At 43.7% G+C, this 22125-nt stretch overlaps 2 protein-coding genes across 5 annotated transcripts in view; one reads left to right on the top strand and one right to left on the bottom strand.

Moving 5' to 3' along the window:
• Positions 1–15747, bottom strand: part of odr4 (odr-4 GPCR localization factor homolog) — a 35108-nt gene extending 19361 nt beyond the window's left edge. The window contains exons 1-10 of one of the 4 annotated variants that reach the window (XM_084327431.1): positions 15650–15747; positions 15093–15196; positions 14487–14606; positions 8612–8704; positions 7346–7452; positions 5011–5047; positions 3036–3179; positions 2810–2899; positions 2446–2493; positions 2043–2162 (exon numbers count right to left, since the gene is read on the bottom strand). In XM_084327431.1, coding sequence (XP_084183557.1) covers positions 2043–2162; positions 2446–2493; positions 2810–2899; positions 3036–3179; positions 5011–5047; positions 7346–7452; positions 8612–8704; positions 14487–14606; positions 15093–15191 — 858 coding nt within the window. In that variant the 5' untranslated portion in view covers positions 15192–15196; positions 15650–15747. Of the gene's footprint in view, positions 1–2042; positions 2163–2445; positions 2494–2809; positions 2900–3035; positions 3180–5010; positions 5048–7345; positions 7453–8611; positions 8705–14486; positions 14607–15092; positions 15197–15530 lie in introns of all 4 variants that reach the window. The other 3 variants (XM_084327434.1, XM_084327433.1, XM_084327432.1) reach the window with 3 other exon arrangements.
• Positions 15748–15882: 135 nt separating this feature from the next.
• LOC311239530 (nucleoprotein TPR-like) overlaps positions 15883–22125 on the top strand; it is a 226414-nt gene continuing 220171 nt past the window's right edge. The window contains exons 1-2 of the mRNA XM_084327849.1: positions 15883–16079; positions 18124–18228. Of these exons, the coding sequence (XP_084183975.1) occupies positions 15929–16079; positions 18124–18228 (256 nt within the window). The 5' untranslated portion in view covers positions 15883–15928. The remainder of the gene's footprint in view (positions 16080–18123; positions 18229–22125) is intronic.

Genomic DNA, 22125 nt, shown 5'->3' with positions numbered 1-22125 from the left:
GTCTTCCACTACAAATCTGGTCAGACCCTAGAGAATTTTAAGGCTTAGTAAGCCATACATCCCCGGTCGTGTCGTGATTGTTTTAATGTATTACAGCTTTTGATTTTGTATATACTGTATTTTGTATTTTTTTTTGTATTTCTCAGTTTTTATATTAAATTTTTTTGTATTTCTCTGTTTTTATATTGAAAAAAGTAGTAGAACGCGCTCACCTCACTAGACTTGACACTGGGTGCTGTAACCTCTGATATCATACATAAAAAATAGGGAAACAATGTCCAGGCACGCACTCCAGGTAAAGCACTTTGGTGCAACTTCGGTTGGTTTTAAATGTGCTATATAAATAAAGTTGACCTTGACCTTGACCTTCTTGTTATGTATGTTTGCTGCCGGAACTTTTTCCCTGATGCACAGAGCGCCACATCCGATTTTAGAGTGGAGTGCAACTCGCCTGAAATCCACCAGGTGGCGGTATTGAGGCGTTGCAATATCAGACGGGGTCCAGCTGGCTCCCGGAGCCTTCCTGGATGCTTATTGCTTATTGCCAGCGGAGGAGTGCTGCCGAGTGCTTCCGCGTTTTCCCTGATTGGCTGCGACACGCCCCGCGGCAGGCGCGGCAGCCGCAGAGCTTGCGGCATTATGTAGCCGTAATCCGCGATGATTTTCATTCGAAGCTTAGCTCACCTGGCAGCGCTGCGGTCCTGTGGTCCGTTGGTGACAAGTTTTTTTTTTTTTAACATGTATTCTTTCGCCGGTTAAGGTTAGGCATGGTTAAGGTTAAGGTTAGGCATTGTTTCGGAGTTGGTTAAGGTTAGAAGGGTTAAGTTTAGGCGCTGTTAAGGAGCTGGTTAAGGTTAGAGTTTGTCTTAGAGAATGGCAATATTCTTTCTATGGTTAAGGTTACGGTTAGGCATGGTTAAGGTTAAGGTTAAGGTTAGGCATTGTTTCGGAGTTGGTTAAGGTTAGAAGGGTTAAGTTTAGGCGCTGTTAAGGAGCTGGTTAAGGTTAGAGTTTGTCTTAGAGAATGGCAATAGACAGCCTATTTCCGCACTGCCGCTCTCTCGCGCTGCCGCGGTCACATGGGCGTCGGTGACGAATGCGGAAGCATTCTTGCACTCTTCCGCTGGCAATAAGCTACACGCTTCCTGGATGAATTATGAATGCCAATAGCAAATAACGATCATAAAAACGAGTAAACTCGTTGTTGGCGTTATTAGATTGGCGGGCAATAACGAGTAAACTAGTTTTTGGCGCAGGATGTGTTAAGAGGGGGGGTTTGATTTGTGAAGTTTATTTCAAATATGCAACACAACAAACAAACATCAAGTACAAATATAGCCTTAAGCCGTTCAAATAATAAATGTATACAAAATAAATTGTATCCACTTTTTCTCCTTATTTTTCTCCCATCCCAATTTCGCCTCGCCAATTCTCCCTTCAATTCTCCCCTCCCCTGTCTCGAACGTTGTTAGACCATGCCTCCCACTGGTCGGCTGCAGTGAGGACCAAGCCTTGCATCACGTGTCCCCTCCGGTACACGAGGAGGCAGCTGTCGCATCTTTTCACCTGTACAGCGTGATCTCTGTGGCGAGGAGTAACGCGTGGGAGGCTCACGCTGCCCCCGTTACTTCCTGATTCTGCTGTACAGGCGCACCAGCCGACCTGTAGGAGTCGCTGTCCACAACGTCCAATCCCCACCCACCAGCTTTCCCACCCCTAACACTGCCAATTGTGTTAGTATGAACGACCAGCCAAGCTGGTAGCAACGCCGAGAGCTGGGCTCAAACCCAGCATCTCCTGCATTAGTGGCGAGCGCCTTGCCCACAGCGCCACTTAGCCGCCCATGTATATATTTTCTTTTAAATAATAATAATCTAAAAGAACCGATAAGAGTATCGATAAAGTACCGAACCGTTAAGCAGTATCGATAAGAGTAGTAGTATCGATAAAATCCTAACGATACCCATCCCTACCCCTGGGTCTGTTGCTGTGTATGTACCTTCTCAAGCAGTCGGTTGGTGTGTGTGTGTGTGTTTGTGTACCTTCTCCACCAGGCCAGGTCTGTTACTGTGTATGTAGGCTCTGACGTGGACAGTCCCTCTGACCAACACACTGCCTCCACATCTCTGGACCACCGCTGTAGAGCGCTCATCACTCTCTACCTGACAGAGAGACACAGAGAGAGAGAGAGAGAGAGAGAGAGAGAGAGAGAGAGAGAGAGAGAGAGATAGAGAGAGAGAGATGGAGAGGGGGAGAGAGACAGAGACATAGAGAGAGAGGGAGACAGAGAGAGACACACACAGATAGAGATGTCAGTCAAGCTGATGCAGGAATTGTTGAAACAATTTTCAATCTTAAATTGCAGAGAATGATGTCATTGGTTCACCAGTCTACCACTGGGATGACTGCTCTGTGTGTGTGTGTGTGTGTGTGCATGCATCTTACTGGTTTAATGAGGAGTTGAGCTTGGATTGTCTGTTGCACATTCTTCTTCTACAGATAAAAACACAGCAGTATCATCAGGTTTAGTTCTGCCTCATTCATATTTCCACTTCCTGTCCTCTACGCTGGGTTAGTTAGATTTCCACTACCTGTCCTCTACGTTGGGTTAGTTAGATTTACACTACCTGTCCTCTACGTTGGGTTAGTTAGATTTACACTACCTGTCCTCTACGTTGGGTTAGTTAGATTTCCACTAACTGTCCTCTACGTTGGGTTAGTTAGATTTCCACTACCTGTCCTCTACGTTGGGTTAGTTAGATTTACACTACCTGTCCTCCTAACCAAAGGTGAGTTTGATTTATTGTACCTGTCCTGCTGAGAGCTCGGCAGAGAACTTCTTTCCATCGACGAGACAGACTCCGCCCTCGATCCGGTGCGCCCAGGACTTCAGTCCCTCCTAGAACACAGGCTGACATGAGTACAGTTCTACTAGCTACTGCAGAGAGAGAGAGAGAGTGTGGCAACCTTCAGACACGTGTGTGTATGTATGTGTGTGTATGTGTGTGTATGTGTGTGTGTGTGTGTGTGTTGACCTTCAGACTGGTCTCTGTAGCATCCAGGTTGGTATTGTGTTCAGGCAGCGCCAGCAGCAGGTCCACTCCTACAGAACAGCTCACCGTCAGCCAACCCACACACACACCTGACTGGCTCTTCCAATCAGCAGGCTTGGCCGTGCTCTGAAACAGCCAATGACGATGCAGCTCACTAGACACACACCACCAATCATAATTTGCAATGTAGCAGCTTAGCTTCTCCTTGCAACTCTTCATGTTTCCATGGAACCATGGATGAGATGCGAGGAAGAGGACATTAAACCAGGTGTCCACAGCTGGAGATGATAGTAGCCCCGTTAATCACAGCAACAGTAACCGAGGGAGGTGAGAAAGGGTTAGTTGGATGAACTCCAGTGCTTCTTCAGATGGAAGCTGAATCCAGATGAATATAGAATATAGAATATCAGGCCTATATATTACCTTATTATGGCCAAGTCATAAATCTATGGATCGGGCCAAATCTCCTCTTTCCAATGGCAGAATAAAATCTGGATTTAGTACCACCAGGCGCCCGTTACAGGGCAGCAAAGACCGTGAATAAAATCTCAGTTACTTTTGTATAATGTCCATAGCTCCGGCATTTTTCACCAGATTGTGACGCGTTTTTTTGTAGACGTTCACAGAAAGGCAAAAAAACAATATACGTTGTATTTTATGGCAATAACGTTCAGGTTTGTTCGACCCGTGAGATATAATCACAAAGTCAGCCGGCTGCAGCTTTGACAGTGGCTGGTGTGAGCTGGGTAGTGTAGTTGATGAAATGTTTTTATTTTATTATAATTTTTTATTTATTATCCCCCCCCCCCCCCCCCCCTCCTTTTTTCCGATTTTTCTCCCATCCCACTGTTAGTCGTTATGCCAATTCCCAACCCCCTTCCTGGTTGTTGCGCACTCCCCCCTACTGTTGGTCCGGGAGGCTGGAGACTGTCACATGCTTTCCTCCGACGCATGTGCAGCCAGCCGGCAGCCAGCCTGGCAGCGCAGATTCTCACCGGGAGAGTGTAACGTGTGGAAGGTCACACTACCTCCCTCCAGATCCTACCCTCGCTGTGCAGGCGCCCCGACCGAACTGTAGGGGTCGCTGTCCACAACGCCCAGGACCCACCCATCAGCTTTCCCACCCCTAACACTGCCAATTGTGTTAGTGTGAACGACCAGCAAAGCTGATAGCAACGCCGAGAGCTGGATTCGAACCCAGCGTCTCCAGTGTTGATGGCGAGCGCCTTGCCCACTACACCACCTAGCCGCCCTAGTTGATGAAATTTTGACGTCCATCGAAAGCCCTACGTCTCCTCTTTCTTAGGACTACAACGATTTCATAACGCCGTAATTTCCTCGCGTCTAAATCATCCAGTTTCCGATGCAATGCGCAGAGATTTTTATAAACTCATATTTAGCTAATAACACTTCAAATCATTGATAAACAAACGTAGTGCTGAAAATATACACTTTGACTGCTGTTTTGATAGGGTTAGGGTCTTTACTCTTGGCTACATTTGAAAAAGAAATGCAACATTAATTAATACAGACTGTATTGATCTATTTATGACGTGAAATAAATCTCAAACTGGTACTGGGCCGATCCGGCTTAAGGGGTTAAAGACAGCAGACATGTTGAGTTGTGTCCTAAAGGCAGCAGACATGTTGAAATGAGTTGTGTATTAAAGACAGCAGACATGTTGAAATGAGTTGTGTCTTAAAGACAGCAGACATGTTGAAATTAGTTGTGTCTTAAAGACAGCAGACATGTTGAAATTAGTTGTGTCTTAAAGACAGCAGACATGTTGAAATTAGTTGTGCCCTAAAGGCAGTAGGCATCTTGAGTTGTGTCCTAAAGGCAGTAGGCATCTTGAGTTGTGTCCTAAAGGCAGTAGTCATCTTGAGTTGTGTCCTAAAGGCAGTAGACATCTTGAGTTGTGTCTTAAAAACAGCAGACATGTTGAACTGGACTCACCTTGGCGTCTCTCACGTCAAACGTCCTGCACACTGTTCTGACACGGTCGTTAAAGAACCTTCACGAAAACACATACCAATACACAAACTACACAGAGACCACAGTACACAGACACCCAGCTACATATACACACAACTACACACAGATACAGCTACAAAGAGACAGAAATCTGCTAAAACAGCTACAGAGTAGTACAGACTGATACACAGTGGTTAGTGATCATGGCTTTGAACTGTGCAGTAGGGTGGAAGAGTATTGATCTTTAACGTAGGGCTGGGCGATATGGCCAAAAATGATATCGCGATAACGATATTAATAACAATATCATTATCGCTATTGTTATAAGTATAAAAAAGAAATATATATATATATATATATATTTTTTTTAATAAACAACAGATGTATGTTTATTTTGCAGCAATTCTTTGTCGTTGCCGCCATCTTTAGTGTTACATCCCCTCACACACTCCAGTTCTCAGGCTGCAGCTGGTTTGAAAGCGAAAGTAAACAGGCTTCTCTGCTGGCTATGGCTCCAGGGGAGTTGAACAGTTCTGGCTCTGCTAGTTTCTATCTTTTGGCGCTTTTTTGGTGGACAAACCACCGCACATGTGCACCGTGACTCGTGACTGGAGACTAGCTCTGCTAGCACACATAGCCTACTGTGTACAGATGGTTTCAAACTGTATTTTACATTAGAAAGCAAACAAAATAAATGGACAAGAGAAAAATAAATCTCAATTTGGTCAGTATTGTCATTTGGACAAGCAAAGCCATTACTTTAAATTGCAGGCAAGAAAGACAAGTCTGTCCACTGTCTCTGGGTTTAAAACTGTCCTGTTGCAGGTCACACAAATATATATATATATTTTTTTATATCGATTACCGTAATTCCTCTAATAGTAACCGGTATTCAATTAAAAACCGGGTCTCTATTAATGACCGGGTGCACTATTGAGCTAAGCAATTATAAGCCGGCCTCCTAATACAAGCCGGGTTTCATGTATATTAGAGTTATTGTTGTTATATGCTGGCCTGGCTGTGCAGTAAATGCCATATAATGGTATGGTGTTAATGTTTACCAAGAGAGTAAGCCTACCTCAGAATTGTATAAAACGAAGTTATTATTATTATTATTATACCATATTATACCATTATTATATTTTGACCACCTGTAATTGCACTGTTTACTACCGTATTTCATACAGTACTTGCTTGGTTTCAATAAATGAACCCAGTCCATTTTACTGGGTTCAAACTGACACAAAATGTTGATTTATTCATTATGATCTGTTTGAAATATAGGCCTCTCTCTTATACATGCCTCCTCCTAATACAAGCCTGGTATCCGCTACAGTTGAAACAAATACAAGCCGGGGTTACTATTAGAGGAATTACGGTATTAAAATATATCGCGATAATTATCGTTATCGTTATATCGCCCAGCCCTACTTTAACATGTGTTGAAGGATGTTCCCTGAGTCAGGAGCATTTACATTACTTCACTAGTAGACCTCAATGTAGGAGCTGATCAAACCTGCTCTCAGGACTGGATTACACTACATGTTTCTCAATGTAGGAGTTTATCAAACCTGCTCTCAGGACTGGATTACACTACATGTTCCTCAATGTAGGAGTTTATCAAACCTGCTCTCAGGACTGGATTACACTACATGTTCCTCAATGTAGGAGTTTATCAAACCTGCTCTCAGGACTGGATTAACTACATGTTCCTCAATGTAGGAGTTTATCAAACCTGCTCTCAGGACTGGATTACACTACATGTTCCTCAATGTAGGAGTTTATCAAACCCCCCTAAGGGGACTAGATTACATCCATTTACAACATAAATGGAACTATGGACTCATGAACTCACTTTAAATATTGATTCCCTGATAACATTGGGACATTTTATAAATATGCTTATGAATCGTACTGTTTTTGAATGTAGTTGTTTTAACTAGGAATTGTTTGAACTAATATGTGTTCTTATTGTCTGACTTATTCATTTTTATTTAGTTATTTTCTTTCTGCCTAATGTAATCTCAGCATCATTGAAATGACAGTCCACCCCTCAATGTATTCCACAGAAATAAATAAAGGTTGAATGAATGAAAAAAAATATGAACAGAGAAATAACTCCAGACACACAAACTACACAACTGTTATTCAAACACACAAACTACACAGCCTCAGTCAGTCAGTCAGTCAGTCAATTGTTTACTCACTTTAAACCATTAATTCACTTGCTATTTCATTAATTAATTAATTCACAGTTTCAATTAATTCAACTCAACATTCACAGTCCAGCCAATCCGAGAGCAGTGTGTAAGGATACTTCCTGGTTTTGGCGTTGATGTGTAGTGTGACGCACTCTGTGATGTCATCTTCCGCTGGACTCCACAGACGTCCCTTGGAGATCAGACTGTCCACTGAGAACACCAACTACACACACACACACACACACACACACACACACACACACACACACACACACAGAATATCTGCCGTCTGATCAACCCTTTTATCCAAAGCACCTTACAGCACCATGACTATACATTTATAGAATGGAACACCTAACCCTGGCAGTGTTAGTGCCTTGCTCTACCCATTGAGCTACACAGGGAATGGAACCCCTAACCCTTGCAGTGTTAGTGCCTTGCTCTACCCATTGAGCTACACAGTGAATGGAACCATTAACCCTGGCAGTGTTGGTGCCTTGTGTGTGTGTGTGTGTGTGTGTGTGTGTGTTTAAAAGCTAGGCTACAGGTTTTTACCATCGAAGCTCAACCTTTCCATCTGGTTCCCTGGCAGTCATAGCCCACACTGCATACACCATGGTCACGAACAGACAACAGAAACCATGTCTCACATACTCAATGGCTTTCATGCATACAAAGGGCTCTACATTTGTAGGCATGATAGGATCGTGGATCTGATTGCAGACAGTGTCAGTTCCACACTCTGGTCACCTGCAACATATAAGCTGTATAAACACACCAGTGTGAAGCCATATATGTTCAGTATCAACTGTTAGAGCATACCATATCACAACTCGGCTACAACTGTAAACTTTTAGTCTTCATATTTGGAAGCCTGGGTCATGTTCATAAGTTGGGTGTTAGAGGCCTTCAGATGGCCGGTCTTCCGAAGAGAAGAGCCAAACAATTAGCAAGATATTGCTCAGTGTCAGCAATTATTGGCAGCCGCGCAATTTGGAGAAGACGCTGCTATCTGTATCCATGAGCTTTGGGCACGAATGTATCAGAATAACCCAGAATGTACAAGTGCACTGATAATATTAGTGTCCTTTAAACATTGTCTTTATGTGGACATAAATAAAGATTCTAAATGTGTGTGTGTGTGTGTGTGTGTGTGTGTGTGTGTGTGTGTGTGTGTGTGTGTGTGTGTGTGTGTGTGTGTGTGTGTGTGTGTGTGTGTGTGTGTGTGTGTGTGTGTGTGTGTGTGTGTGTGTGTGTGTGTGTGTGTGTGTGTGTGTGTGTGTGTGTGTGTGTGTGTGTGTGTGTGTGTGTGTGTGTGTGTGTGTGTGTGTGTGTGTGTGTGTGAGAGAGAGAGAGAGAGAGAGAGAGAGAGAGAGAGAGACCTGTCTCAGTGTGTGGAATGTGTCCTTGGCGTCAGTAGATGTGATGATAAAGACTCCGAGCACGAAAAGACCTCCCGGCAACATCCTGGACACCTACAATAAATATATAATACAATACAATAAATATACAATACAATACATATATAATACAATATAATACATATATACAATAAATATATAATACAATACAATAAATATATAATACAATACAATATATAATGCAATACAATATATAATACAATACAATAAATATATAATACAATATATATATAATACAATAAATATATAATACAATACATATATAATACAATAAATATATAATATAATACAATAAATATATAATATAATACAATAAATATATATATCAAGTCAAGTGTTCCTTTATTAATCCCCTTGGGTAAATGTAAGTGTGGCAGCAAAAAACAAAAAGAGAAAGAAAGAAAGAAAGATAAAGCTAAAACAGCTATAGACTGCATAGGATGCAAGAGAGTACTGATCTTTAAAGTGTGTTGATGGATGTTCCAGGAGCATCAACAGAAAAGGCAGACCTTCGAAGCTCAGAACAAGCTGGATGAACCTTAACACTTTGAATGCCAGCCGTTTTAGCCATCCTTGTACTCAGTGTGCCACCGCTGTAAAAGATAGGGATTTTCACTGTGCGTCGCGGTGTTTGCAGGGCTATATCTATATTCTATATTATAGCCCCCTGCTGTACTCACTATACACACATTACTGTGTGGCCAAGTTCAGCTCCAACTCCATAGTGAAGTTTGCGGACGACACAGTGGTGGTGGGGCTGATCTCGGACAACGACGAGAAGGCCTACCGGGAGGAGGTTGAGGTACTGGAACGCTGGTGCCAGGACAACAGCCTGCTCCTGAACATTGGTAAAACCAAGGAACTGATCGTGGATTATAGGAGAGGACAGCAGGAGGCACACACACCACTGAGGATAAACGGGGCTACCGTGGACAGGGTGAGCAGCTTTAAGTACCTGGGGGTCCACATCTCAGAGGATCTGACATGGACAACACACATAGACTCAGTAGTAAAAAAGGTGAAGCAGCGCCTCTACCGCGTCTATACTTTCCGTAGCCGCATTTCTGGCAAGACGCTCTCTGATTGGCCGACGCCTGTTTCTACACTGGTTAAGCTTAGGCACTCTTTCGAAGTTGGTTAAGGTTAGAGTTTGTCTTAGAGCGTGACGGCAAGTTCTTTCGACGGTTAAGCTTAGGCACCCTTTCGAAGTTGGTTAAGGTTAGAGTTTGTCTTAGAGCATGGCGATAGAACGCCAGGTAGTTTGCAGCTGTTCGACGCGGAAATGGGCAAAGATACAGCTCGTCACGCGATTGGGCAACAGTGGCCAATCAGAGAGCGTCTGCCAGAAATGCGGCTACGGAAAGTATAGACGCGCCTCTACCACCTGAGACAGTTAAGGAAGTTCAGAGTATCTGGGAAGATACTCCAGTCCTTCTACTCCGGAGCTGTAGAGAGCATCTTGACTGGAAACATCACTGCCTGGTATGGAAACAGCACGGCACAGGACAAGAAGGCCCTACAGAGAGTGGTGCGCTCAGCCGAGCGTACCACGGGTATTGCACTACCACCCCTGCAGGTTCTATACAACAAGAGGTGCAAATCCAGAGCCTGCAGAATAATGAAAGACCCTCACCACCCCAACAACAGCCTGTTCATGCTGCTGAGGTCAGGCAGACGCCTGCGAACACCAGCTACTAGGACAGAGACTTCGGCTCAGCTTCTTCCCCCAGGCCATCAGAGCCTTGAACACTGAACTCTCCACACACAAGCACACATGAGCACACACACGACACACACACTGTACACGCTCACACACTAGCAGCCACTTTAACATGAGCAAACACACACTCATGCTGCACACGCTCACACTTATGGTCACTTTACAAAAGGAAAGGTCACTTTAAGAATAGTATAGTATAACTTGAGATTGTATAATATAGCATGTACATAAAGATCCAGTGCCTCATCCGTAGCTAACAGTGTATACCACAGGACCTAGCATGTCCTACCATGCTCTGTAAATAACTCATGTACATATACCGATATGCCCTACTCTGTTTACTTGTTTTATTGCACAATGTCGTTCTATTGGATTCTATTATATATTACTATTGTATTATGCACATCGTTGTGGGCAAGACCCCCCGCATTTCATTGTATACTTTGATGCTTTGATCGCCAGTAACAGCATTCGTTTTGAATACTACATACGTTGATCGGCCGGATCTATATGAAATCATTGTAGGATCAAGGTGGAATTGACGTCAGATAGTCCTTACCTTTGATTGGGGTTATTCAAAAAAGAATATTCCAATTGTCTGATCGCGGTTTCCAGTATTGATGTCGATCGGGTCCCGGACATGAAGTGGCACAAGATATGCCTCAAGTGTGCTGAACGCGTTTCGAAGTGATGGGATGAAGCTATTTACTTGGCTTAGTCAAAATTCTCCGCCCGGACGAAATTAGATGTGAAGGCTGCAGTAAAAAACTTAAAACCAGATTCTCAAACATAAACATAAAGACGGACAACACGCTCATCACAGACAAGCTGGATGTAGCCAATTACTTAAACATCTTCTTCACAAACATAGCCACAACACTGGTAAACAAACTACCCTCCCACTCAGGGCATTATGGGGTAGAACACATAGTAGCATACTACAAAAACCTAGGGGTCCACAAAGACGACTTCAAACTTGAAAATTGAAATGGTAACAACCGATGAGGTACTCAAAAAAATTTGCGCCCTCCAACCTAACAAGGCCACGCACTGGCCATGACAACATCCCCTCCAAATTCCTCAGAGACGCAGCAGCCGCCATCACCCCAGTCATCACACACATAATAAACCTCTCTATAAAACAGGGGCACGTCCCCAAGGACTTCAAAATTGCGAGAGTGACCCCTCTGCACAAAAAGGGCAGCAAATTAGACCCAGGCAACTACCGCCCTGTTTCTATTCTTACCTCCATCTCGAAAGTCATGGAGAAAATAGTCTACGAACAGGTCGAAAAGTACCTAATCTACGAATTCCAATCTGGCTTCAGAACGTCCCACTCCACTGACACATGCCTCCTCTATTTGAACGACCACATCAAACAAGAGGTGGACGCGGGCAAATACTGCGGCATGGTCATGCTGGACCTACAAAAGGCCTTCGACACTGTCAATCACTCCATTCTGATGGACAAGCTAAAAGCAATTGGTTTTGATAGCTTATCAGTGAGCTGGATGCAATCCTACCTGGAGGGGAGAGAACAGATGGTAGAGGTAAACAGTACTCTATCCCCCCCCCTCACAGTGAGCTGTGGTGTTCCACAAGGAAGCATACTAGGACTGCTACTCTTCCTAATTTATGCAAATGACATGTCGTCAGCCTGTGACTGCAATTTGTTCCTGTTTGCGGACGACTCAGCCCTGCTGGTCTCTGACAAGAACAAGTTGCAGGTTGAAAAAACCCTCACCTCGGAACTAGGCAAAATCTGCATATGGCTCACTGATAACAAACTATCATTACACATGGGCAAAACAGAGTTCATTCTCTTCGGTTCAAATAACAAACTCAGCAAGACCGACGGCTTCTCAGTTACAGTGGGTGACAATATTGTCACAAGGAAAGACGAAATTACCTACCTGGGTTCCATCCTAGAGGCTAATCTTTCCTGTGACAAAATGGCATCCAATGTAATAAAAAAAGTCAACCAACGAACTAGATTCTTGTACCGGATCTCCTCTCTGGTAAACAAGAATACCCTGAAGACTCTGGCAGGAGCACTCATTCAAGGGTACTATGACTATGCGTGCACCTCATGGTACCAAAGCACCTCAAAGGCGCTTAAAACAAAATTACAAACATCACAAAACAAACTGGTCAGACTACTACTTGACCTGAACCCCAGAACCCACCTCACCCCTGCCCACTTTGCCAACCTAGGATGGCTTAGAGTAGACGACAGAGTAGGGCTGGGCGATATAACGATAAATATCGCGATATATTTTAATAATCGATATCGAATATCGAAATAAAAAATAAAATCGTTTTTTTTTTTTTTTTTTACCTGCAACAGGGCAGTTTTAAAACCAGAGACAGTGGACAGACTTGTCTTTCTTGCCTGCAAGTAATGGCTTTGCTTGTCCAAATGACAATACTGACCAAATTGAGATTTATTTTTCTCTTGTCCATTTATTTTGTTTGCTTTCTAATTTAAAATACAGTTTGAAACCGTCTGTACACAGTAGGCTATGTGTGCTAGCAGAGCTAGACTCCAGTCACGAGTCACGGTGCACATGTGCGGTGGTTTGTCCACCAACAAAGCGCCAAAAGATCGAAAATAAACTAGCAGAGCCAGAACTGTTCAACTCCCCTGGAGCCACAGCCAGCAGAGAAGCCGGTTTACGTTATAAAAAAAAAAAAAAAAAAAAATTAATACTTATAACAATTAGATAATTATCGATATCGAGAAATATGATAACATTATCATATCGTTATCGTGATATGATTTTTTTCCATATCGCCCAGCCCTACGACAGAGTACAGCGACTTGCAATGGGCCTGGTCTACAAGATACACTATACGACCGGGGTGCCCATGTACATGTCAAAATACTTCCCAAAGGTCAGTGAATACCACGATCACAACACCAGAGGGAGCTCCACAAATCATGTGAAACACAGATTCGGCTCAAACAAGGGACTAAACACGTTTCGCAATTATGCCACATCAATGTGTAACGCCCTACCCAAAGCTGTAAAGGAATGTGGATCACTACCCACTTTCAAAAACACTCTCAAAGAACACCTACGGGAGACTGCAATTCGAAACTGGCCCCTACAAATGTCCTAACCCAGTTGTACAGTAAAGACCAAGTATGTCTTTGTCAGTATTCCAATGTACAGTCCCCCCCCCCCTCCAATGTACAGCCCCACCCAACCCCACCCCACCTACCCAACCTCCTCCAATGTACAGTTTCTATGTCAAATGTATGTCAGTCTTCCAATGTACAGTGTGTCCCCCCTACCCAACCCCCCCGCCCCCCCTCACCTCCAATGTACAGCCCCACCCAACCCCACCCCACCTACCCAACCTCCTCCAATGTACAGTTTCTATGTCAAATGTATATACACTCTTTTTCTGGATTTTTTTGTATCACAAACAGTACTGTATTTGCAAATCTGGTATGTCATAAATGTATAGATGTAGCAGTACTGTCTATCTGTATGTCGTGTGTGTCATATGATGAATTGAAAATGGGGGACCCTGATGTAAACAAGACGAAAGTCTTTCTCTGGTCTGCATCCCCTTAACAATTGTATGTATTGAGCTGTACTCTGTACCCATTCTGCAATCTGTTAATACACTTTTCAATCAATCAATTAACATTGTAATGTGTTTGGATGGTGGAGGATGATGTGACTCTGATGCTACCTGTCTGCCATGTGTGTGTGGAGGATGATGTGACTCTGATGCTACCTGCCTGACATGTGTGTGTGGAGGATGATGTGACTCTGATGCTACCTGTCTGACATGTGTGTGTGGAGGATGATGTGACTCTGATGCTACCTGTCTGACATGTGTGTGTGGAGGATGATGTGACTCTGATGCTACCTGTCTGACATGTGTGTGTGGAGGATGATGTGACTCTGATGCTACCTGTCTGACATGTGTGTGTGGAGGATGATGTGACTCTGATGCTACCCGTCTGACATGTGTGTGTGGAGGATGATGTGACTCTGATGCTACCTGTCTGACATGTGTGTGTGGAGGATGATGTGACTCTGATGCTACCTGTCTGACATGTGTGTGGAGGAGGATGATGTGACTGGTCTCTGATGCTACCTGTCTGGCATGCTCAGTGATCCACTCCATGTCCAGTTGCCCCAATGAGCTTCCAGCATGTGACCCTTCCCTCTGGGGCGTCCGTGTCGCCATGATAACAAAGTCTCTCTGGGCAGAGCTCTGGAAATGAAGGTGGGGAATGAAACATCATTACTATAACAACAGTCTATAACCCACTATAACAACAAGTCTATAACCCACTATAACAAGTCTATAACCCACTATAACAACAACAGTATATAACCCACTATAACAACAGTCTATAACCCACTATAACAACAAGTCTATAACCCACTATAACAAGTCTATAACCCACTATAACAGTATATAACCCACTATAACAACAATCTATAACCCACTACAACAACAACAGTCTATAACCCACTATAACAACAGTCTACAACTACAACCCACTATAACAACAGCTTATAACCAACTATAACAACAGTCTACAACCCACTATAACAACAGTATATAATGCACTATATTATCTGTCTGTGTATGTTGATGTGAGGTCTTTGTCTGTCTGGGTGTGTGGATGTGAGGTCTTTATCTGTCTGGGTGTGTTGATGTGAGGTCTTTATCTGTCTGGGTCTGTCGATATACCTGTCCGATGAGCAGCCCAGTGACTGGAGCGGCTCCTGGCTCACAAAGCTGTAACAGATACTTCTCTACAACATCATCGACTATGTATCCACGACCCATTCTGACTGGACAGACAGAGAAAGAGAGAGAGACACACACACACACACAGGGAGAAACAAAGAAAGAGAGTAAGACAATTTAGCATTTTAAAAAAAAGGTATTATACTTATACCTCCCTAAAGTCTTATAATTCCAGTATAACCGTTAAAGCTACTCATTAGAGAGAGAGAGAGAGAGAGAGAGAGAGAGAGAGAGAGAGAGAGAGAGAGAGAGAGGGGGGGGGTAAACCTGGAAGGTCTATCTCTGCCTAAACAGACATAAGAGGCAACTTCCCATTCAAAAAGTTAACAACGTAAACAGGCCAGCTGTGAGTGTTATCGACTCTAAACGTTATCTTACCTCGACAGCTCGTCAGTAGTGCTACATTCAAGTTAGCGCTACATTTCAGAACCAACAGTCAGCTTTGACATAACGTACAAGTGACTTCAGCTAGTCACCCTAAATCTGAGTTTAAATACCTGCAGCATGAAGTGAGACGCTACAAGCCTGCCAGCTTCACGTTGAGTGCTGTTAACGCACAGTAGTGTCATTAGCAACGTCAGCAGCTACACAGCGGATTGACTACAAATACCAGCGTGCCTCGCGGCGGGGCTGCTTCCGTCGCCTATCGATGCTGTCATTTGACTGTTTCAGGTCATCAATACGCGTCAGTCTCTAACGAGTTGCTTTCCCACCGCTAGCAGTGGGCCACCGTTAGAGAACCGTAGTAGTGTCGGTTTTAGGAGTGTTCTGGAGAGATGGCGGCGGTTCTGCTGCAGGTTCTGGAGCGGGGCGAGCTCAATAAGCTGCAGAAAGGCGCGCAGAACAAGCTCGAGAGGTTTATAACGGAGCTGCAGAGCGGGAACCAGGCGCTGAACACCCAGCACGAGCGCTTCAAGGCGGACTGTGGTGAGTTAGCACGTTGGCTACAACTCAGACCGAAGCAGCAACACAGGCTTCAAAAAGATGAGCGAAGTGGTTGTTGATATTGTGGATGAAAATACAACGTTACGCGAAGTATAAACGGATTAATGTTTGTATTAGTACAGAAGTACTACTACCGATTATTACCGACACGGCAACGACGAGAATTTGTCTGAGACATAATCCAGTGCTTGATAGAATAAAAAGGCAGTTTACAATCACAAGTGAGTTGGCACGGGAGACTAGCTTACGACATTAGCTTGTCAGATAAATGGAGACCACCATGGTATCATTAATAATATAATATAATTTATTCAATATGTTAAGGGAAAAGTTTTAGAAATAAAGATAGCACCGGTTAGTTCACTTCATGTTTGGGCAGAGATGTTTGTCAGTGGGACGTTGTCCAACTCTGCGTAGGAGTGTGGCTCACAGCCTGCCCACATGTAATCACTGAGTGCCCTGCACCAGTTAAAGTATTTTTTTGTGGCCTTTTGTCTCCTAAGCTATGCCCCATTATTGTCCTTATTCCAATTCCCCCCTGGTCGTTGCACTACCCTACTGGGGACGGTGTAGACAACTACATGTCTCCTCTGATGCATGTGGAGTCGCCAGCCTCTTCTTTTCACCTGACAGCTAGGAATTTCACAGGGAGAGCATAATTAATGCGGACGTTCATGCTATCTTGAGTCCCCCAGATCCCCTCCCTGCGAACAGGGACCAACCAGTAGGAGTCACCATCGCAACGACCAGGACACACACCCCACCGGCTTCCCACCCACAAACACTGTTCCTAGGGACAACTGACCAAGCCGGAGGTACCGGCGTACCGCTAGTGGGAATTGAGCCCATGTCTCTGCGGTGGTAGACGAGTGCTTAGACTACCCAGCCACCCCACCAGTTCAAGTTTTAAAGTCTTCAGGAAATGCTTTCCTCCTATGGCTTTGTTCAGACTGCGGGCAAATCTGATTTGTTTCTCAAATCAGATATTTAACTTAGCCCCTTTCGTGACTGTGATGCACGCCAACAAGGTTTGGCCGAGTGAATCCACAGTCCCTTGCTCCCCCATAGGAAACCACCCTATTTTAACTCTGAAGAACTGGTCCGACGTGAAACGTTCGTTATACAAGTATCGCAGAGACATTTCAAAGGTACTCACAGTTGCACGAGGGTCTTGGACAGAGAAACGCAATGGTTTGAAAGCTCGGCGTTGCTAATAAACATTTTAAATCATTTTTATAAACGTGTAAACAGCGCAGAACGTATGGCTGCTCTCCCCCGAACGCTGCAATGAGGAGTAGGGTATATCTGCAGAGCCGCACGGCCATCTCGTGATGTTTACATGTTGTTAAAATACATGTTGAGTTAAAATAGGGTGGTTTCCTATGGGGGAGCAAGGGACTGTGGATTCACTCGGCCAAACCTTGTTGGCATGCATCACAGTCACGAAAGGGGCTAATATTTAACTGCGTCCCGTTTATTTGCAAGTGATCAGGTCGGATTTGTCTGTCCAGACATCACCAACCTATCTGCATGGGTTGCTGTGGTAATGTTATATAACAATAGTTAACTGTTAGCTAGCGCTATGTAATGTTACTGTAACTGAGCAGAGGGTCCTGACTCCTCCTGACTCCTGAGTTTGCCTAACTGTATAACTTTAATGATAAAATAATAAACATGATCTGAGGATAGAGCTAAATAAAACCGTGAGACGTGACACATTCAGCCACAACCACTTTCACTTTTTCATTAATTGTGCTAGGCTAGCATGCAGCTGGATCGATAGATTACTACTGAACGAGAGAGAGGAAATGGTATCTATCCAATTGTCTTACTCTGGAGAAGACAGTAAACAAATTTCCCACAATGTTGGCGTGTTCCTTTTTAAATATATAAATACTATTATTGTCTATTAAAGTGAATGGTAATAACATGTATCTATGACCTCTGACCCTCAGATCAGCAGTGTTTTAACGTGTGACCTCTGTCCAGCTAAAAATTTTTAACATGTGTGACCTCTGACCCTCAGACCAGCAGTATTTTGACGTGGAGAGGAGACTGGCTGAGAGTCAGGAGAAGATTCTGACTACTTCCAAAGACCTACAGACAGTCAAAGAGGAGAATAAGAGACTTAGTAAGTATTAGTAATTATACACCCAGATACACACACACCTTTTTATGCCATCACAGATTTCTAAAACATGATGTTGAGCCTTTCAAAATCCAGCTCTTCTATTTACTGGAACATCTAAACTAGGGGTGCACCGATATATCGGTCGGGTATCGGTATCGGCCGATAAGTGCCTTGTTGACTGCCATCGGCCTAACGGCCGATAAGCTCAAATTTGCCGATGGCAGTGGCCGATAAATATCCATCAATTTGTGTCGCGTCAATCTGGTCCACACGTTCAAAACTTTGAAAAAAGTTTCAGTCAAGCGACCGGCACAACGCCGCCCCCCCCCACACACACGCTACTGCATCAAAGTTACTTATGATTAACAAAGGCATTTGTTTTGTGGCATTAACCTTATATAGTTACACGTTCAATAACATCAGCATATTTACCTGAGTCGACCATAGCAAGCATTACTCATTCATATCGCTCACTTCCTTACTTTGCTCAGAGAGCCCGTACTGAATTGTACCCATTCTGCAATCTGTTAATAAAGTTTTCAATCAGACAAATGTATAGAAAAGCTTTTATTATAACATTCGTTGCAGTAAAATCATTATGCCTCGTTTAGTACTCCTGCGGAGCGCTGGTAGCCTACTTGTGGGCCGCGGGGAGCTAGTTATGTTTGTTGTTGATCTCTCGTGAAAATCAATGGCGGACTTCCCGGAAGTAAAAAAACAAATAAGCGCTTGCCGATTGGTGGTAAGAACAGCAGGAGGTGGGTGCTAGCGGTGTGACGTAATTGGCAGAATCGACTGTCAATCAAAATTGTTCTGTTGTACCTGACACGACACATGCATTGCAAACTCAGATTATGGAGATATTACTGGAGAACATGGAGCTTTGTTTGAGAGAGATACAGTGAGTGCTGTCTCTTAAACTCTTAAAACTCATAAACTTTTAGTCTTTTTAGTCAAGTTAGTCTGTTGAAGATGAAAGCCAGTGGGTATTGTATGACTCACACTTCAGCAATAATCATGCGCATTATATAAAAAACACACATGGCATGATGGAATACCATAAACATATTTCTTGATGTTTCCTTTTTTAAGTAAGTAAAGAGGCCTATGTTCATATCGGTGAGCACAATTTGTAACACAAAAAGATAGACGTGTAGCCTATTTATTTAAATATTTTATTTATTCATTTTATTATTATTTTATTTGTTGCCATGCCTAAAATAATAGTCAAGCATAGGGCTAACACATTTTCATAAACAATAATATCATTTTTTGTTATATGGTTAATATTAGGGATGCCCCGATCACGTTTTTTGCCACAGATACCGATCACCGATCGTCGTGAGCCATATCGGCCGATACCGATCCGATCTGATCGTTTTTGATTAATTTCTTTTTTAAATTATTTTATATACATTTTTTTTTATTTTTATTTTTTATAAAATAAATATATTATATAATTAGACTTGTACTTGTATTATATGCGAGACATCGCCACCACGCAACAAGCTCCACTGTCTTGTGTGTACTCTAGTAGCCTCCAGCTACGGCCAGGATTCTCCGGAGCTGCAGCTGGACCTATACTCGAGTAGCCTCGAGCTACGGCCAGGATTCTCCTGCGCTGCAGCTGGACCCTATTGGTATAACGTTACTGTGCTCAGCAAGCCCTCAGCTCGAATACGCGTCGAATCAGTGTTATAAGACATTGATATCAGGAGCTATCTGTAGCTACTGCTAGCCGGATATATAACGTTAATACAACGCCTCAGTGAATTATTTAGTTCAATGGGACATTTCGTTTTGAACAGTGAACTAACTTGCGCTAACGTGAGCTAACAGAGTATCATACACGTCTCTACTAGACTATTGCTGGAGCATTTGTTGATATCAGGAGATATCAGTAGCTAGCCGGCTAGATACCGTTCGGTTAGACAATGCCTCATCATGTATTAAACTAAAAGTGAATAGTTGACTGGGTCATTTTGTAACGGTAGCTAACGTTAGCTCAGGGAGACGCCGTCCTCTCATCCCACTAGGCTAGACCCGTGTTTACATGCGTGCGGGAGGGGCTGGAGGATGAGCAGACGTGCACCACTGTGTGCAGCTCCCGGTGTCTGAGACAGAACTCAGCGAGTGAGATCGGTTTTGACGATCGGCGAAAATAAAGCATTATCACCGATCACCGATCGCATATTTATACTGATTATCGGCCGATAACGATCGGTGGCCGATCGATCGGGGCATCCCTAATGGTTATAATAAAAGCTTTTCTATACATTTCTCTGATTGATTGAAAACTTTATTAACAGATTGCAGAATGGGTACAATACAGTACAGCTCAATACAACAACAGTGCTAAGACTGGAGGATGAAGACCAGAAAAAGACTTTCGGCTTTTTTACATAAGGGTCCTCCATTTTCAATTCATCAAAACATTTAGAGACATGCAAATATACAGTAGTTTCGTAAAAAAAAAGATTTTATTTTATTTATTTAAAAAAAAAAAAATGTTGCCACAAATATCGGTATCGGCCGATTGTGTTAGTTGAACAATCGGTATCGGCCGCAAATGTTCATATCGGTGCATCCCTAATCTAAACTAGAGGCTGTTCTGACAGACAGTTTGTAGAAGCATCTAAACTAGAGGCAATTCTGACAGGCAGCTTGTAGAAACATCTAAACTAGAGACTCTCCTCAGTATTTCATACAAATCTTTAAAGATGACTTTGAGCCGGGGCGTGGCCAGGCAGCAAAGGGTGAGGTCGTGTTTCAGCTAGGTTCCCCAAAGTACGTTCTTTTATCATACTTTTACCCATTAGTCTTTATTTTATTTTAGTATTTTTTGGCTAATAGCTAACGAATCAGCCAGGACGCAAAAGGAGCTATTCGAGAGCTTTGGACGAACGGTTACGTTGGAAATCAGGACAGCAATTGATTTGGTCATGGAGAGAGTGGAATCGCTGAATTCAATGGCCACGGCTAATGCATCTGAAATAATATCCCTAACCGAGGAAACGTCCAAGCAGGCCGAGAGGGAGAGACTACTAATCCTGGAGGGGGCCTTGCTCAATAAGCAGTCGGATGTGGCCGGGATGCAAGCTACTATCTGTGAGATGCAGTCCGACTCCCGAGAGAGATGTCTCAACATCCGTATTCTGGGAGTCCCGGAGGGATCTGAAGGGAGCCGTCTCGTGGACTCCATGCCCAGCAGCAGATTGTGGGCCTTGACGTTCTGGCCACCCCTCCATTGTGTGAGACGGCCTACAGAACTGGCCCGGCGAGGTCCGACGGGAACCGGGCGCCTAGACCCATCATTGCGAGGCTTCACAGTCTACGCACGAAGGAGCTGATTATGCGGGAGGGGGCAATTACACCTTGGTCAATGTAAAGTGGCCATTTTTGAGGACTTCACGCCTGATGTTCTAGCGCAGAGAGGGGAATATCGAGAGGTCATGTCCCTGTTGTGGAAGTTGGGCCTCCGCCCAACTTTGCTGTTCCCAGCCAGGCTTTCGGTGAAAATGAAGGGAGAAGAACACCGTTCAGTTATGGTCGCTAATAATGGCGAAGGAGTATGTGAAGCTAGCTGACATGTACTCACTCAAGCTAGCTGGACAATTACGTTGAATGACAAGTGTGCTATCGTAACAGGCTAGGCTAACTTAGGTTTGTTTAACAAGCTAGCTGGACAGTTGCTAGATGCTACGCGTGCACATTCAAGCTGAATGGACATATGAGCGAATAGACACAACAGGTATGTGGAATTACGGTGTGCTATTGCGACAGGCTAAGCTGGCCTTATGTTTATTTTTTGGTTAAATTAAGCTAGCTGGTCAATTTCCGGAGTGCTGCACGGGTCTATGTGAGCTAACTGAACACGGCCATGTGCGGGAATTACAC

The sequence above is a fragment of the Notolepis coatsorum genome, assembly GCF_963971535.1.
Source record: "Notolepis coatsorum genome assembly, chromosome: 13".
In the NCBI taxonomy this organism is placed as follows: domain Eukaryota; kingdom Metazoa; phylum Chordata; class Actinopteri; order Aulopiformes; family Paralepididae; genus Notolepis; species Notolepis coatsorum.
Note: the sequence above shows the minus strand (reverse complement) of the source record. Positions and strands in the feature narration are given on the sequence as shown.